Source organism: Callorhinchus milii, unplaced genomic scaffold (assembly GCF_018977255.1).
Source record: "Callorhinchus milii isolate IMCB2004 unplaced genomic scaffold, IMCB_Cmil_1.0 Scaffold2, whole genome shotgun sequence".
In the NCBI taxonomy this organism is placed as follows: Eukaryota; Metazoa; Chordata; class Chondrichthyes; order Chimaeriformes; family Callorhinchidae; genus Callorhinchus; species Callorhinchus milii.
Window position 1 is genome coordinate 61,886,501 of NW_024704743.1, and position 18,503 is coordinate 61,905,003.

General features: G+C 44.3%; 1 protein-coding gene across 1 annotated transcript; it reads right to left on the reverse strand.

Moving 5' to 3' along the window:
• Nucleotides 1-8,009: 8,009 nt before the first annotated feature.
• poc1bl (POC1 centriolar protein homolog B (Chlamydomonas), like) lies at nucleotides 8,010-17,491 on the reverse strand (the record flags this gene model as incomplete). Its single annotated transcript, XM_042332128.1, is given in 8 exon segments — nucleotides 8,010-9,461; nucleotides 10,447-10,599; nucleotides 11,834-11,944; nucleotides 13,936-14,067; nucleotides 14,773-14,949; nucleotides 15,078-15,195; nucleotides 15,346-15,531; nucleotides 17,302-17,491. Coding segments are annotated over 8 exon segments (1,196 nt in total), but the record flags the coding sequence as incomplete, so codon positions are not given.
• Between the last annotated feature and the right edge of the window lie 1,012 nt (nucleotides 17,492-18,503).

Consider the following 18,503-nt stretch of genomic DNA (forward strand, 5'->3'; position numbering starts at 1 on the left):
CCCGCCGCCCGCACACACTTGTTGAGCCGCTCTCCTGATGACCGGAAGCCCCGCCGCCGCCGGCACCTGGAGACCGACCACAAACCGGAAGCGACGTGGTTACCAGGCAACGCCCGACTCGTGCTGCCCGTCAGCCCCGAGCCCCCCAGGACCCCAACCTGTGCCTGTCACTGTGTGTGTGTGTGTGTCCCTGTCACTGTGTGTGTGTGTCCCTGTCACTGTGTGTGTGTGTGTGTCCCTGTCACTGTGTGTGTGTGTCCCTGTCACTGTGTGTGTGTGTCCCTGTCACTGTGTGTGTGTGTCCCTGTCACTGTGTGTGTGTGTCCCTGTCACTGTGTGTGTGTGTCCCTGTCACTGTGTGTGTGTGTGTGTCCCTGTCACTGTGTGTGTGTGTGTGTCTCAGTCACTGTGTGTGGGTGGGTCTCAGTCACTGTGTGTGTGTGTCTCTGTCACTGTGTGTGTGTGTCTGTCACTGTGTGTGTGTGTGTGTCTCTGTCACTGTGTGTGTGTGTCCCTGTCATGTGTGTGTGTGTGTCCCTGTCACTGTGTGTGTGTGTCCCTGTCACTGTGTGTGGTGTGTCCCTGTCACTGTGTGTGTGTGTCCCTGTCACTGTGTGTGTGTGTCCCTGTCACTGTGTGTGTGTGTCCCTGTCACTGTGTGTGTGTGTGTGTGTCCCTGTCACTGTGTGTGTGTGTCCCTGTCACTGTGTGTGTGTCCCTGTCACTGTGTGTGTGTGTGTGTGTCCCTGTCACTGTGTGTGTGTGTACCTGTCACTGTGTGTGTGTCCCTGTCACTGTGTGTGTGTGTCCCTGTCACTGTGTGTGTGTGTGTCTGTCACTGTGTGTGTGTGTCCCTGTCACTGTGTGTGTGTGTGTGTCCCTGTCACTGTGTGTGTGTGTACCTGTCACTGTGTGTGTGTCCCTGTCACTGTGTGTGTGTGTCCCTGTCACTGTGTGTGTGTGTGTGTCCCTGTCACTGTGTGTGTGTGTCCCTGTCACTGTGTGTGTGTGTCCCTGTCACTGTGTGTGTGTGTCCCTGTCACTGTGTGTGTGTGTCCCTGTCACTGTGTGTGTGTGTCCCTGTCACTGTGTGTGTGTGTCCCTGTCACTGTGTGTGTGTGTCCCTGTCACTGTGTGTGTGTCCCTGTCACTGTGTGTGTGTGTCCCTGTCACTGTGTGTGTGTGTCCCTGTCACTGTGTGTGTGTGTCCCTGTCACTGTGTGTGTGTGTGTCCCTGTCACTGTGTGTGTGTGTCCCTGTCACTGTGTGTGTGTGTGTCCCTGTCACTGTGTGTGTGTGTCCCTGTCACTGTGTGTGTGTGTGTCCCTGTCACTGTGTGTGTGTGTCCCTGTCACTGTGTGTGTGTGTGTCCCTGTCACTGTGTGTGTGTGTGTGTGTGTCCCTGTCACTGTGTGTGTGTGTCCCTGTCACTGTGTGTGTGTGTTCCTGTCACTGTGTGTGTGTGTCCCTGTCACTGTGTGTGTGTGTCCCTGTCACTGTGTGTGTGTGTCCCTGTCACTGTGTGTGTGTGTCCCTGTCACTGTGTGTGTGTGTCCCTGTCACTGTGTGTGTGTGTGTCCCTGTCACTGTGTGTGTGTGTCCCTGTCACTGTGTGTGTGTGTCCCTGTCACTGTGTGTGTGTGTGTCCCTGTCACTGTGTGTGTGTGTCCCTGTCACTGTGTGTGTGTGTCCCTGTCACTGTGTGTGTGTGTCCCTGTCACTGTGTGTGTGTGTCCCTGTCACTGTGTGTGTGTGTGTCCCTGTCACTGTGTGTGTGTGTCCCTGTCACTGTGTGTGTGTGTGTCCCTGTCACTGTGTGTGTGTGTCCCTGTCACTGTGTGTGTGTGTCCCTGTCACTGTGTGTGTGTGTCCCTGTCACTGTGTGTGTGTGTGTCCCTGTCACTGTGTGTGTGTGTGTGTCCCTGTCACTGTGTGTGTGTGTCCCTGTCACTGTGTGTGTGTGTGTGTCCCTGTCACTGTGTGTGTGTGTCCCTGTCACTGTGTGTGTGTGTGTGTGTCCCTGTCCCTGTGTCAGGGTGTGTCGCTGTCTCTGTGTCAGTGTGTGTCCCTGTCCCTGTGTCAGTGTGTGTCCCTGTCACTGTGTGTGTGTGTCCCTGTCACTGTGTGTGTGTGTGTCCCTGTCACTGTGTGTGTCCCTGTCACTGTGTGTATGTGTGTGTGTCCCTGTCACTGTGTGTGTGTGTGTGTCCCTGTCACTGTGTGTGTGTGTCCCTGTCACTGTGTGTGTGTGTCCCTGTCACTGTGTGTGTGTGTCCCTGTCACTGTGTGTGTGTGTGTGTCCCTGTCACTGTGTGTGTGTGTGTGTGTCCCTGTCACTGTGTGTGTGTGTCCCTGTCACTGTGTGTGTGTGTGTGTCCCTGTCACTGTGTGTGTGTGTGTGTCCCTGTCACTGTGTGTGTGTGTGTCCCTGTCACTGTGTGTGTGTGTCCCTGTCACTGTGTGTGTGTGTCCCTGTCACTGTGTGTGTGTGTCCCTGTCACTGTGTGTGTGTGCTGTCACTGTGTGTGTGTGTCCCTGTCACTGTGTGTGTGTGTCCCTGTCACTGTGTGTGTGTGTGTCCCTGTCACTGTGTGTGTGTGTCCCTGTCACTGTGTGTGTGTGTGTCCCTGTCACTGTGTGTGTGTGTGTCCCTGTCACTGTGTGTGTGTCCCTGTCACTGTTTGTGTGTGTGTCCTGTCACTGTGTGTGTGTGTCTGTCACTGTGTGTGTGTGTGTGTGTCCCTGTCACTGTGTGTGTGTGTGTCCCTGTCACTGTGTGTGTGTGTGTCCCTGTCACTGTGTGTGTGTGTGTGTCCCTGTCACTGTGTGTGTGTGTGTCCCTGTCACTGTGTGTGTGTGTGTCCCTGTCACTGTGTGTGTGTCCCTGTCACTGTGTGTGTGTCCCTGTCACTGTGTGTGTGTGTCCCTGTCACTGTGTGTGTGTGTGTCCCTGTCACTGTGTGTGTGTGTCCCTGTCACTGTGTGTGTGTGTCCCTGTCACTGTGTGTGTGTGTGTCCCTGTCACTGTGTGTGTGTGTCCCTGTCACTGTGTGTGTGTGTCCCTGTCACTGTGTGTGTGTGTCCCTGTCACTGTGTGTGTGTCCCTGTCACTGTGTGTGTGTTCCTGTCACTGTGTGTGTGTGTCCCTGTCACTGTGTGTGTGTGTCCCTGTCACTGTGTGTGTGTGTCTGTCACTGTGTGTGTCAGTGTGTGTGTGTCTGTCACTGTGTCTGTCACTGTGTGTCACTGTGTCTGTCACTGTGTGTGTCTGTCACTGTGTCTGTCACTGTGTGTGTCTGTCACTGTGTGTCAGTGTGTGTGTCTGTCACTGTGTCTGTCACTGTGTGTGTGTGTCTGTCACTGTGTGTGTCAGTGTGTGTGTGTCTGTCACTGTGTGTGTCAGTGTGTGTGTCTGTCACTGTGTCTGTCACTGTGTGTGTCTGTCACTGTGTCTGTCACTGTGTGTGTCTGTCACTGTGTCTGTCACTGTGTGTGTCTGTGTCACTGTGTGTGTCAGTGTGTGTGTGTGCGTCTGTCACTGTGTGTGTCAGTGTGTGTGTGTGTCTGTCACTGTGTGTGTCAGTGTGTGTGTGTGCGTCTGTCACTGTGTGTGTCAGTGTGTGTGTCTGTCACTGTGTGTGTCACTGTGTGTGTGTGTCTGTCACTGTGTGTGTCAGTGTGTGTGTCTGTCACTGTGTGTGTCAGTGTGTGTGTGTCAGTATGTCTGTGTGTGTGTATGTGTCAATGTGTGTGTGTCAGTATGTGTGTGTGTATTTGGGTGTGTCTGTGTGTTAGTGTGTGTGCCTGTGTGTGTGTCAGTGTGTGTGTGTGTATTGGGGTGTGTCTGTGTGTTAGTGTGTGTGTCAGTGTGTGTGTGTGTCAGTGTGTGTCTCTGTCAGTGTATCTGTCTGTGTGTGTGTGTGTTTACCAGTTAGTGTGTTTGTCAACGTGTCAGTATATGTCTACTACTTCATCTCCATAAACGACATCTCCTCCAGCCCCCGATTTGTCTCGTGCAGCGTTCCTCAGGGCTCTGTCCTTGTTCCCCTCCTTTTCAATATCTATATGCTCCCTCTTGGTGACATCCACAGACACGGGGTCAATTTTCACATATACACGAATGACACCCAACTCTACCTCTCTGCCTCCTCCCTTGACTCCAGGACACTGCTGTCCTGACTGAATGTCTGTCAGACTTCAATTACTGGATGAGAGCTAACTCTCTACAGTTGAACGTCAACAAGACCGAGGCCCTCCTGATTGGCTCCCGTCAGCGCCTCCACACCTCAAGTGCTAACAGCATCACCATCCGAGGATGCACACTCCACCTTACTAAGCCAGTCCAGAACCTTGGCGTCTTGTTAGACCCTCAACTGTCCTTTCTATCTCACATCCATGCCATGTCCCACTCTGCCTTCCCCCACCTCCACACAGATGCGCCACTGTCTCACAACGCAGGCCGCCAAAACCATCATACACGCATTCATATCATCCAGGCTCGACTATGCAAACTCCGGCTTGTCGGCCTCCCCACCTCCTCCCTCCATAGGCTGCAGATCATCCAGAACTCTGCAGCTCGTGTCCTCTCCCGCACCACATTTCATGACCCTATCAGTCCCATCCTCGCCCAACTCCACTGGTTTCCCATCACACAAAGCATACAGTTCAAGATCCTGGTCCTCACCTTCAAAGCCCTCTACAGCCTTGCTCCCCCCCTACCTCTGCAACCTCCTAACCCCCTACCAACCTGCCCGCTACCTCTGCATAGCAGGCTTCGACCTGCTTCATGTCCCCTGTCCTGCCCGCCCCACCTTCTGCCACTTTGCCCCCACCCTCTGGAACTCCATTAATCAGTAAATCTAGTTAGGACATAATCATATTTTAGGGCCAGTTACCAGGCCATGAGTAATGACTATCACCAGTCCTATATTATGATTCCAGGAATGCCATGATGATAATGAGCAGGTGGTTGTTATGTTGGTATGTTGTGAATGAGAGAATGGTTGCTATTGTTGTTAAAATTGGCAGAAGCCACTCAAGGTCCAGTATTTGCCTCCTAGTATGTAACTCTTCTAAAAATAGTTCTTAAACCTGACAGTTACTCTACTTTTGTCATTTTTTAAAAAATTCCCCCCTCTCCCTCAAACTGAAGATGTGACACGTGTGGTTCCACAAGTTTTGCCAATTCCTTCCAGTACTTCACCCATATTGAGAGATGAGATGAGATGTTCCCTGATCTTCAACTGTCCTCAACATTAAGTCTTTACTTGTGCATTTAAGTGATAATGACTATAACAACTTCATTTGAAATCATCACAGAAAATTTAACCTAGCATCTTGTAGAAGTACTGCACCAGGGGCTGTACTTAATCATTACCTAAATGTAAATCATTGCTAAAATTAATTACTGCACCTGTGCCTTTAAATGGGTTTGCGAGAAGTCTCATTGTTCGCAATGCCACACATAACAATAGTTATATTTTTATTTGGTAAGGTGGACTGAAACCCAATTTTCTGTCCTACTGAAATTTTCTGTTCCAGCTGTTATTTTAATAAAACAGCATGTTTACCAAAATAGTTTTAGCTTTCTCTAACTTTAAACTGTAATATTCCAGAAGGAAATAAAGGTCCAACAAGCTTGCATGCTTTAAAAAAAGTATCTATAATTAATGTCACAACTGCACTGTGGATAGGGGGAAGAGGAAAAATTGTGTCATGCTTGCACATATGTCCGGGAATATATTAACTTGGCTTCACACTCAGGCTGTATAGAGCTCTGGTGAGACTGCACCTGGAGTACTGCATACATTTTGGTCACCACAGCATAAGGGTATCCCAGGCCCTAGAGTGCAGAGAGAAGCAATGATGATTCCCCAGAGCTAGAGGAATGAGCTTTGAGCAATGATTAGAGCTGAGGCTCTTCAGTCTTGAGAGAAGACGACTCAGAAGGGACTTCATAGAAGTGTAAAACAACTTTAAGCGGGATTGAAAAAGTAAACCCAGATCAATACTTTAAGACAAGAGGGCATAGGTTTAAAGTTGTAAAGGGCAATTTCAAGACAGATACCAGGACATGTTTCCTTACTCAGAGGGCAATTAACAACTTGAACAGGTTGACAGAGCGATTAAGGCCAGCACACTGGACTGATTTAAAAAGCAGCCTAATGCTATGATGGGTTGAGATCAGATGGCCGAACACATTCTTCATCCAAACCAATCTTGTGTGAAAAAATGGTGCCAATAAATCAGGACAAAATAGAGTGTGCAAGCTCAGGCTCCAAGCTGTCTTTTTTTACTCTTGCTTATTGCCACTTGCTTAGATTTTATTTTGGTTAGCTGGATGTCTGACAAGTGGAAACCCATAACATGCTTAACATATCTAAACCAGACAGAGTTCCAGATATGCCACCTAAACATGGGAATTGCCATGTGTCTTGAGGGAATGCACTCTGCTTACCTAATTCCAGAGTGGCAACTAAGGCTTGTGGACCCTAGAGTGTGTGTTGTGATGCTGCCAAACTTTAACCAAATAAAACCACAAAGCTTGCATTGGAAGTGGCTTTCTGTTGCTTGTCCATCTATGACCCATATCTGTTAATGTTTTAACAGGAGTCAATTGGGAATTCATTTATTGTTTTTCGATTCCCATCTGGCTCAGAAAACTATTGCGACCACTACAAAAGATTGACCTGATTCCAACATTTAATTGCTAAGCATCATAATCCAGATATTATGTTAAAATGAGAAGAAAGTTAAAAACAGGACACCGGGTTGAATTTCCAAAGTGGAGATTTACTCAATTTGTGGCTTCTGTTGGTTTGTTTATAATTATCAATTGTATTGACCAATGGAGTCAATATTCTTGTAACATCATTTAAAATTGGCCAAATATCTTCAAATCATGAAGCACTATGCATACACATGACTAAATGTTCCAACTGCTGTGTTCATCCTTCCTCAAAGTTTACATAGTGCTCGGAGATGATGAACCTGTTCAGGAATGTTTTGCCAGTATTTTGAGCCACACATATACTTATTTAAAACTTTATCAAAATGTTATCAGTTGATTGAAAACATCAGAACTGCCTCTGTATGTAAGCATAACTGTGGCAATTGATGTGTGACACACTTCGATTTCAATGCATCATGGCCTTTGTGGATTATTGGCTTCAATCTAAAAGCAAGAAGTTAATGCAAAATTGATTCACCACAAGAGGACAGCTTTGTTGATCCTCCTACAAGTAGAGCAATAAATAAAGCTGTCTGTCATTGAGTGATTTGGTCTTATGATTCTGTGCACTGAATGTGATACAAGGCATGTCAACAACTTTCCCCAGAGGGACAATCTGTAGGTTGCATTCATACCTTCCTGTAACACAGTATCAAACTTCTTTTTAAATTAATCTGTTCTCCTGAGCTCAACCATCCTTTTGATCTCATTAGTTCAACTATTAATTACCCTCTGTGTAAAGAAATACTTTCTGGTATCCTCCTTAAAATTGCTCTTCATAATTCTGAACCTGTACCTTGTCCTCATGGCCATCTTGGAATATATTCAAGTACTGTTCTATTTTCAAGGCCTGATCCCCAAAAAGGTTTTCTCGACAGTACTTCCTCAAAAGTGCTTTATGTGCCTTTGATGTGAATTTTAAAAAAATGCGAACTCCTTCTTTCAACAAGACAGAACGGATTTGTATAACTTAAAGCTCCAAGGCTACCAATGTTCTCTGAAAACAAATGCTGAAAAGTGTTAACCCAGTGTTGGGACTTCTTCATTCTTATATGAAATAGCATCTGTAATCTGAACCGATTTATCTGCATTCTTTCAGTTTTCATTCATTAATGGCTGCAAAACTTAATTGGCAATGTGAACTAAAGAAAATTAAAAATAAAATGTTAAAGTTAGACAGTTACACCAAGGTTAAAAATATATAAAATATAAAATGTAAAAGTTGAAAACAGAGGACAGAAAGAACAGAAAAAAGATGAGAACCAAGTGACAAGCACAGTTAGAAGTTTTTAATGTTTCATCTTTATTTAAAATTGCCCAGGCTACAGCGTGCGTTCGTAACAGTCTCTTTTTTACAGTCTGTCATATCTCAGTAAAGATCGTCTGATGATATTGATTCACAGAGAAGGGCCTAACTATTTTTACATCTGTGATGGCTAATTAGTATTCTAATCATAAAAGGCATAATTTTGTATCAAGTAAAGCGGAAACATTAACAATTTTGTATAAGATTGCTGATAAAGCCAGTTCATGTCCTAAATGATACTGTAGGCTGTACCCATTTTCAGCAAATCTCTTTGTATTATTACTATAGAATCTTAAAACAGTAGTTTATTGCATTTATTTTTCATTTAGTTCCTTTACCACAGGCATTTCAAAATGTTTTCAGAAAACAATTTAACCTTTTTAAAACCATCTTGTATATCAAAACCACATTTAATTGAGTAAAAAATTGACAAATCTAAATTTCACAAGTAAACAGTAAACTGTAGTTTCATTTGGTAGATTGAAGCCTGCAATCTTTTCCTTTTTGAAAAAACCCCAGAAAAGGCAGGTCACAAAGATTGCACAAATTACAAGGCAGATTGAAATTGGTTAGTTTCACTATCTGAAACAGTGAATTTAAAGAAAAATAAGTCTTCCCTCTTCTCCTGAAGTTGTAGACTTTCCATGTGATATACAATACTTCACTCAAATGGGCATTCTTCAGGTGGGAGCCTAGAGCATGAATGCCAATACAGCATTGGATTGTGAAGGACTCATAACTGAGCCTGATCGTATCTTAATCTAATGTTCACCCACACAACTTTCCAGCAGTGGACATTGCCTAGTAGTGAGAGGTAGAAATCCTGATACTCTCCTGCCTCGACAGGGGCTCTTACAGCAATTCCAGCACTGACCTCTGAGATTGGCTTATGTGTTCAGACCAGGAATCAAATCTGTGACCTCTGTCCTCTACAGCTACCAGGTAATGTGTTTACCCACAAGGCAATCAGGGACATCCAACAGCAGGGATTTCATTTTTGGAGGAAGGTGAACATCTGTATGCAGTCATCAGAAATTACACACAAGAATGACTAGCATTCAAAAACAGGACACAAAATCTTCAATCACCACAAATCTAACCTTCCCATCTCCCACATTCCTTCCTCCCACCAATCCTTTGCCCCCTTCCAAAACCCTGTTTAGGCACAATGGTGACACTTAATTTGCCTTTAGTTTCTATGCATAAATGTTACTTGTCCACTTTACACTAACCATGTTTCACAGAACACAAGTTATACATTTTGTATATTTACTCTAAAAAAATGAGTAGTCCCTTTTATTCAAAATGCCAGATCTGATTTCTATCCGGTGAAATGCAAGGTCTCATCTCCACATCAGTCTTTCCTTCAGGAGTCCGATAGGAAGTAATGCACTTGTTGGATTTGGGGTGGAAGATTGTTCCATCCTGTGAACAAAGTTTAAAAAATTCCCAGTATTTAATTTAAGGCAACAAATTCCCACATCCTCATGAGTGAAAATGTGGTTTTGGTTTCACTTTTAACTGCCTCATCCACTTGATTTAGTATTTTCCCATTGGCAGGAATTCATTCCTTATGTACCTTATCAATTCTGTATTTTAAACATCTCAATTAGAACCCAGTTATAAAGCACATCACAATATAATAATACAGTATCTGGTATAGCGCCTTATCGTGTCGGAAGGTCATCTCATAGAATTCACAGGATTTATTGTGAAACAGAGTGACTGTATTTGTAGGCAGCACAATTGCATAGAGCAATGTCCCACAAACGGGCATGAAGCGAATGTCCAATTTTATTTGGGGGATTATTAGTCAGGACACTGGGAGAAACTCCCTTCTCTTTTCGAATAGTGCCATTGGATCTTTAACATCCACCTGAACAGACAGACAATGCCTCGGTTTAACATCCCGAGTGGGACTTGAACCCACAACCTTCTGACTGACTCATAGGCGAGACTGCTACCACTGAGCCAGCCTGACAAGTTAGTGAGTTCGCATTTAACGTGGGTATCGTTGACCTGTGGTTATCCAGTGTAGTCTAGCCAGCAGTCTAATAAAACACGGCTAACTGCATTTTTGCCCTTCATATTAACAAAGTTGATTGTCTGAGCTGATGGAGCCTGACCATTACGTTGTAACTTGTGGAATTCAGGTTGAACAATCTCTCATCATATCTAAGTACCTTCTTCATCCTAAGTGCCACCCTGGCGAAGTATTGTATGAAATCCTCTAAGGATAATATATTCCTCCAAAAGGTGGAGTGGACAAAACTGAACACAGTTCTCCAAAAGAAGTTTGATCAATGCAGTATAGAACTGCAGTCACACCTTCTTGCTTTCATATTATACACCTTGTTGCAGATCAGAATCTTTAATCTATTTTCTTTGGAGTTGAATGTTTGGTACTTACAGGTTTAAATTCCCATATAAGAGAGTCTGGGACAGGGGTGCTATCTGAGGAACAGAACTTCATTCCAATCGAATTCTGTCTTTCAGTCACTTCTGCACATAGCTCCGTCACAGAATTAAACCGGATTTCCTTTTTGGACGTGTATTCAAAATACTGTTTTTTACAAAAAAAGTAAATATAGTTGTACATTTTAATACATGTTTACAAAAAAAGTTTAACCTGAAATCAATCCATTCATTTTTTTTAAAAAATAAGGTGATTCATATGCATGTATATGAAGAAACACATATTTTATACAAACACACAAGCCCACATCAATCCACAACCCAAGCAGAACCTATGTCACGTCACCATCCACTTCATCCCATCCATCTCATGAGACAAAGCTCTGAATAGACTCTCTGGTCTCCAAAGTCAAAAACATATTCTTTCAATATTACTAGTCAAATCTGGCATCCAAGACTGCATCATCTCCCCCCATCTGCCACCCAGCAACACAGAAATCACTGGTAGCGCTAAATATTTGTTGGAATTTCCAACGATTTCTGTTTAATCTTAATACATTTCAAACAGATCCTTGTCCAGTTTGGTTCTGAAGGAGTTAAACCCATTTCATTATGAATCCTTCAATTCTGCACAACTCTGGAAAGGGAAAATCTTGTAATCTCTTGTCCCGCTTGAGGCTTTTAATTTTAAATTCTAGTTCTGCTCTACTAAAAAAATGTGGGCAAGATAAAGGTACTAAAAATTCTTAAATGTAGGTTTTCAAAGCCACATAATCCAAGACTTAAATTGCAAATACAGGATACACATGAACAAAAGCATTTTTCTGCAAAATCCCTTGTAATGTGGATGAATATTGGCAATTGACTGTATTTTATGAGTCTCCAATCACAAAGCCCACGGCTGGAACAGAATGAATTGTGGCTTGAGCGGCAGCCGATCAGATGGTAGTGTAATAATGTATTTTATTTGACTTACACACACTCAAGCTCGCTCAAGGTGATTGATTCACCAGTGTGATCTGGTGTTTTAGTTCCCTGGTTGTGGTTCTATTGTTACTCCACGAGAACTTTTCTTCTCCTGATTCTGTTTTTGAAATCCATTTCTGTTAAAGATGCTTTCTATAAATTTACCATTTGGCCCCCTCCCCTCATTTTAACGTCTAATTGGAAGGACAGCACCTCCGACAATGCAACATAACCCCAGCACTGCATTGGAGTGTCACCTTAAAATATGTGATTCCAGGTCTCAATATACTTCATATTCTGTGAAGCACTTTGAGACATCTAGAAGACGTGAAAAGCGTTATATCAAATGCAAGGATTATTTATTTACTAAGTTTATATATGTATTTGCGTTTTAGGCGAAGAGGAAATGTTCTTACCTGATTGCCTCCTTGCCCATGACATCCAAATAAAGACAGATGTGCTCCTACAGGACTATGCTCAGGTGCATTGTAATCTAAGCATTCCGAAGAAATTCCTGTGCTACGGATCTATAAAATGTCCCAGTGTTATAAAACATGTATTAGAAGAAATGTACACTGAGTGTGCTCACTACCAGCATTAGGTTCTGTCATATATCCGAAAGGCTAGTGGATGGTCAACATTAGTAGCATAGAAATACTTACGAGTGATCAAATTTGACAACCTTGATACAATAGAAATAATTGCAAGAGCTGGGGTAGTAGTCATAATGTGGCATTATACCTCTAATAAATTCTACATTATATTTACAAAGCATATAATAAAGCCCGTAGATGTATTGATGATGTGGCACTAAATTATAGGTACACCTAATAAATTGCACTTACAAAGCAAACAAAAAGCATACAGGGCTATATTTACCACACCACTTTATTTGTACACTTTACTGAATGACAAACATTAAAGGCCAACTCAATTCCTTCAGAACCCAGACCCAGGCTTCACAGCAGTCAAATATATACCCAAGCTTGAACAGGATATATAACCTCCAATCAGTTTTCCATCGTGAGGACAAACCAATAGCATCCATTACTGCTAACATTTCCCACATTTTAGTGCCTCTTAGCCAAGTGATTTGATTAATTCTCCTGCATATAAACTCAATTGGTGTATTGCACAGGCTCAGAAAGAACAACAATTAATAAACTGTGTGTATACAGAGGTTCATTTCACTTGCAAAGCAAACAAAAGGCATACAGGGGCATATATTACCACACCAATTTTTACACTTTCCTGATATAGCTTGTCCACATACAATATATTTGTTTTCTTAAATAAATCCTTCACTACTGCAATCTCCAATGCACTATTAAGAACCAAAAAGCACACAGATTTAAATAACACCTTTCACGTCTGCATCCCTTAATGATGAGCAGTCAAGGGTTTGCACCTGAGCTACGGTTTGGATTCAAGAGGGGTGGCGACCAAGGGGATTGGGGTGAGAAGATGCCAGAAGGCATGGCCAAAGAGGAAGGTCTTGAGACAAACCTAGGAGCTGAGGGTTGGTGCAAGGCGAAGGAACTGCAGAATGGAGTTCCAGAAAGTGTGGGTAGAAAAGCTGAAGGGCCAACCGCCGATGGTGGGGCAGGCAGGGGCGGGAGACATGAAGCAGACCAGTGGATAAGGGTCTCAGCAGCCCAAGGGGAGTGGTGGAGGCGGGCAATGTTGTGGAGGTGGGAGGAAAACTCAGTGGGTCATGGCATGGATGTGGGGCTTAAAGGACAGTTGAGGGTCAAACAAATCATGGAGGTTCCGCTCTGCCTTGGTGAGGTAGAGTACATCCACGTAGATTGATTCTGTCAACGTCAGAGGTGAGAAGGCGCTGACAGGAACCAAGTAGGAAGGGCTCTTCTTGTCATAATTGAACTGGGGAAAGCTTGCTTTCATTTAGGATTTGATGTCCAACAGGTAATCAGTCACAAAATCAGTCGTCCTGGAATCAAAGGTGGAGGCAAGGAGATAAAAGTTGGGTGTCATCCACATACATGTGGAAGTTAGCGTCATGCATGTGGATAACATTGCCAAGTGGCAGCACGTAGGTATTAAAGTGGAGAGAACTGAGAATAGAGCCCGATGAAGTTAGGTTGTTGTGGGAAGAGGACCAGGAGTTCGGAAGACTTGAGGGCTGTGGAGAGCGAGTGAGGGGAGGACACAGATTTTTTTCCATGTGCGGAAGGAGATGGTTGGGTGGCTAGGAATGTATGGAAGAGTTAAGAGAGATGAAGTATCTTTGCTGTAGGGTTCAGAAAAACAACTCTACACGACATGACTGATTTTTTTGTATTAAAGTAGAGGGTAATCCTGCAGATAATATAAAATTATGCTTAAGTGGTCCTCAAACTTGAGAGCTGCCCTCTGATTCTTTTATTCCCCACTTTTGTTTATTTTGAAAAACATTTACAGGGCTCCATTCTAGAAGGGAGGAGCGTTATTATTGAATACATAATTGAGATATTTAAATTAAACCTGGCATCAAAAAATAAAAGATACATCTGCTTACCGCTCCATGCCAGTTGAGCCGATCATCTGGAATGTGCAACTCTGGGTATACATTATCCAAATACCATTTGAAATTGTTGCACTTTAAACGTTCTCGGAGCAATTTTCTCTCAGAAATATCACCATAGTTTTCCTTAAAGAAAAGAACATTTCAAAATTCCACTTTCCATTTCCCAAAGTTCTTCCAAGATAAACTGGCTCATATATTATCACCAAACTATGTTTTAGTACCACTATAAAAAGTAGTCATCGTTTGCTTATACTGATCTGAAATAGTGCCTTTATACAATATTGTACAAAGGAAGCATACACATACTTCAGTTATAACTTTGTCCAGACTTTACCATCTCAATCGTTTCAGAAAGAAAGAACACTACTTAGCTGTGTTTTAGTCTTTTAAACACATAATTTCCTTAAAGATCTACTATATTACAGAAAAGCTCCACTTAACCCTTAAAATGAAATCATGTAATACCCTGGTTAATCCGGAACGTGACTCAATTTATTGTTTCAGAAGTTTTTTTTTAAAAAAAACTATTAATATTACTATCATGAATCCCTAAATAAACTAACGGACGTTAAACACAGAAGCTTGGCACAGTCAGTAGCACCCTCAACTGTGGGTCAGAAGGTTTGAGTTCACAGTCTGACAGATACTGAAAGGAATAAAAGTTCCTCCCTGTATCCTGGACTTCCAGAATAATTGTGCATCTCATGGCTCATGGAATTTTCCTGCTGCAAAATAGCTGCCACACTTGTGTGGCAGCGTTTGTGACAGGCAAAATAGCTGCCTGTCACTACACTTGATAAATATCAATCTTTCTTTATCCTTCAATACCTTTACAGCTTGAGGGTTTCGATAGTAAAAGTGCACTTTGTATTCATCCATCCACACCTCAGCTGCTCGTACAGTATTTTGGACGAAATTTGGGCGAGCGTACGGAGCACGTTTTGGAAATACATGGCCCACATGTGAGCAGGGGTGAATCTCCAGCGTGCCACCACACTGCCATACCTGTTGAAATATTTGTCAAAAAATGTGAACATGTGAATTTCAAGTGACATAGTATCGACCTCCTTCTCCACAAACACACCCACACACCACACACAGCTGCAAAGCACAACCAAACAGCAGACACTTACCCTAAAAGACAGTTCCAGATTCTCGCCTCCCCACACCTCCATGCCAGTGTCATAGGTGCCCAGATATTCAAAATATTTCCTACTAACAGCAAACAATCCTCCTGCCATGGTGGGTGATCTGAGAGATATGGTACTTATTTGAATTAGCGTTAAAAAAAAGATCAAAAGAAATTGCTGCTTTCACTTAAACATTTTAAATAAAGGCTCATATCAAACAGAATTAATTTCATGCAGCTCTGTGTAGATGATACCAATCACAATTTACTACCTGATTGGGTCTATTCTCGACTTCCTTCTCTGCCTTTCGTGTTCAGGCACACTGTGCCACTGGAAGGTGAGACGCCAGTCAAATCCCCCTATCATCGGTTCTCCAGTCTGCATGTAGTACTCAAACGTGTTCCAATCGATAGTGTCAATGACTGGGCAAACAATGGCAGTCTCATTCTCCCCAATTCTAAAAATAACATGAGTAAGAAAGGCATGAATATAACAACTTGCATTTATACAGTGCCCTTCATACAGTATAACATCTTGGAGCACTGATCTAATAAAATCAGGTCAAGTTAAATATCTTCTGTTAGTCATTTTTTAAAGTGTTTCAGCCTTTTCAATTCAACTACAACAACTTGCATTTATATAGCACCCCTCACACAGAGTAGCAGCCCAGAGGGCTAAATCATCAGTGAATTCATATTGATTTCTTAAGGTTTGACCTGTAGCTCTAATCAAATTAATTTTCTTAAAATAGCACCAAAGTAATTTAGAACAAAAAGGGTACACAGATGCACTCTCGGTATACTCGAGAAGAATGTCAGTGTCATAAAAGTTTGACATTGCATCATTTTGCATGTTCACTTTTATATCTGGCTTTGCAAATTCATCAATAAAGACATAAAAAGGCATATTTAACATTTTTATGTTAATGTAAGCAATTATAGGACTGGCTACATCATTATTTTGGATACTAGCTAGTCGCTAGGATCGGTGTTCAAATGTAGCCCAGAATGAGGAGGTAAAATCCTTCTGTGGTTTGCTGGCTATGTGAAATGTGTTTCAGCATTCTCAGTCCAATTCCTGAGGAGCAAGTACTCAACAGAAATTTGCCCTTGAAAAAAAACCAATTGAAACTGGTTTGCATGTTCAAAAATATTGATATCTATATTATAAAGGGGGCTATTTACTGATCAGATTTGTGTGTTTTCACCAGCATTCAGAAAGTATTCTTCCCAGCCTTGCCTGGTTACCCAAGAGCAGTGCACTCATGCAATGCAATTTATGTTGACCTTGAATTGCCTTCCTGTTTCTTCTGATTGAAGGGAATCATTTCCAGCCAGAATAAATAGAACAGGGCCTACAAGTCCATAATAAGCATGAGCCAAATGTGTTCACTGCAGGTATTGTATTAGCTGCAGTCAACAAAAAAAAGCAAGACTTCCTCATGGAACATGAAGTACACTGAGGTTAGTGCATTGGGCATAATCTTTCTTTAGGGTTGTCTCTTTAAGTGTCAGCAGTCACATTCCTGAAATAATAATAATCCTTGTATTTGATATCGCACCTTATCACGTCTTCGAGATGTCTCAAAGCGCTTCACAGAATATACTGTAAAGTGAACTGACTACATATTTTGTGGGCATATATTTTTAGATGTTACATTTCTAGGCTTATGCAGTCCCACCATTTTGGGTCTCATCAGCTAATCTGGTGACATCAGCTAAGGCGTTGGGGCGAAGCCACACATGAGTAAACTTGTCTGTGATGTCTAAGAGTTTAAAAAAAATAAAAATCATTTTCATCTAATGGGACGGAGGGAATGAAGGATAAACCACAGACCTAAATCACAAGAGTAGAGAGCACGGGCAAGAGAATAGGGCTGACCCCCTTTCAGGATTAGGGAGGATAAGATCATGAATGGATTTGGATCTTGCTGCTGATCAGCTGGAGAACTGGAAATTAGTGGAACCATGCTAAGGATGGGTTAATAGGATTATAGAGCCTGGTGAGGATGGGGGTAATGGGGCTATGAAACCTGGTGAGAACAGAAGAATAGGTGTACAGAGCTTGGTGAGAAATGGGGGCAATATGCAGCTTGTGAGGATCGTTGTAATTAATGTATTGAACTTCACAAGGATGGAAGTAATGGGGTAATGAGTGTCAGGAACCACGTGAGGCCGGGAGGATGGAGGGTATAATGAGTCTTGTGCAGGACAGAACATAATCTTACCTCTCCAACAGTGGCTCCAACCAGCCAGGGACACACTCACAGTGGCAATCCAGAAATGTAAGCACATCTCCAGTGGCAAAAGTAGCACCAATCAAACGGGCACGTACCAATCCTTCCCTCTTATTTGTTCGAATCAGACGCACTCTCTGAAGGTTGCTGATGTACGCTTCCAGTTGTGCCTTCAGGTAAACTACAACATTGAGTAATGGAGGCAATTACAAAACATGCATGCAAATAATGTAACAATAAAAATCTGTCTGTTAGACATAAAGTAAAATCTTGACAAAAACAAGGAAGCAGATGTAAAAAAAAGTGCACCCGATATTACTGACCCCCCCCGACACCCTCCCCCCACCCGACACCGCCCCTCCCCCCTGACACCCTCCCCCCACCCGACACCCCCCCTCCCCCTGATACCCTGCCCCCCCAGCCACCCTCCCTGCCCTCCCGTCACCCTGCCCCCCAGTCACCCTGCCCACCCCAGTCACCCTGCCCACCCCAGTCACCCTGCCCACCCCAGTCACCCTGCCCCCCCCCAACACCCTTCCCCAGCATCCTGCCCCCCAGTCACCCTCCCTGCCCCAGTCACCTTGCCCACCCAGTCACCTTGCCCTCCCCCCCAGTCGCCCTCCCACCCAGTCACCCTGCCCCCCAGTCACCCTGCCCCCCAGTCACCCTGCCCCCCAGTCACCCTGCCCCCCAGTCACCCTGCCCCCCAGTCACCCTGCCCCCCAGTCACCCTGCACCCCCCCCAGTCACCCTGCCCCCAGTCACCTTGCCCACCCCAGTCACCTTGCCCCCCAGTCACCCTGCCCCCCAGTCACCCTGCCCCCCAGTCACCCTGCCCCCCCCACCGTCACCTTGCCCCCCAGTCACCCTGCCCCCAGTCACCCTGCCCACCAGTCACCCTGCCCCCAGTCACCTTGCCCTCCCCCCAGTCACCCTGCCCCCCAGTCACCTTGCCTCCCCCCCAGTCACCCTGCCCCCCAGTCACCCTCCCCCCCAGTCACCCTGCCCCCCAGTCACCCTCCCCCCAGTCACCCTGCCCCCAGTCACCTTGCCCTCCCCCCAGTCACCCTCCCCCCAGTCACCCTCCCCCCAGTCACCCTGCCCACCCCAGTCACCCTGCCCACCCAGTCACCTTGCCCTCCCCCCAGTCACCTTGCCCCCAGTCACCCTGCCCCCAGTCACCCTGCCCACCC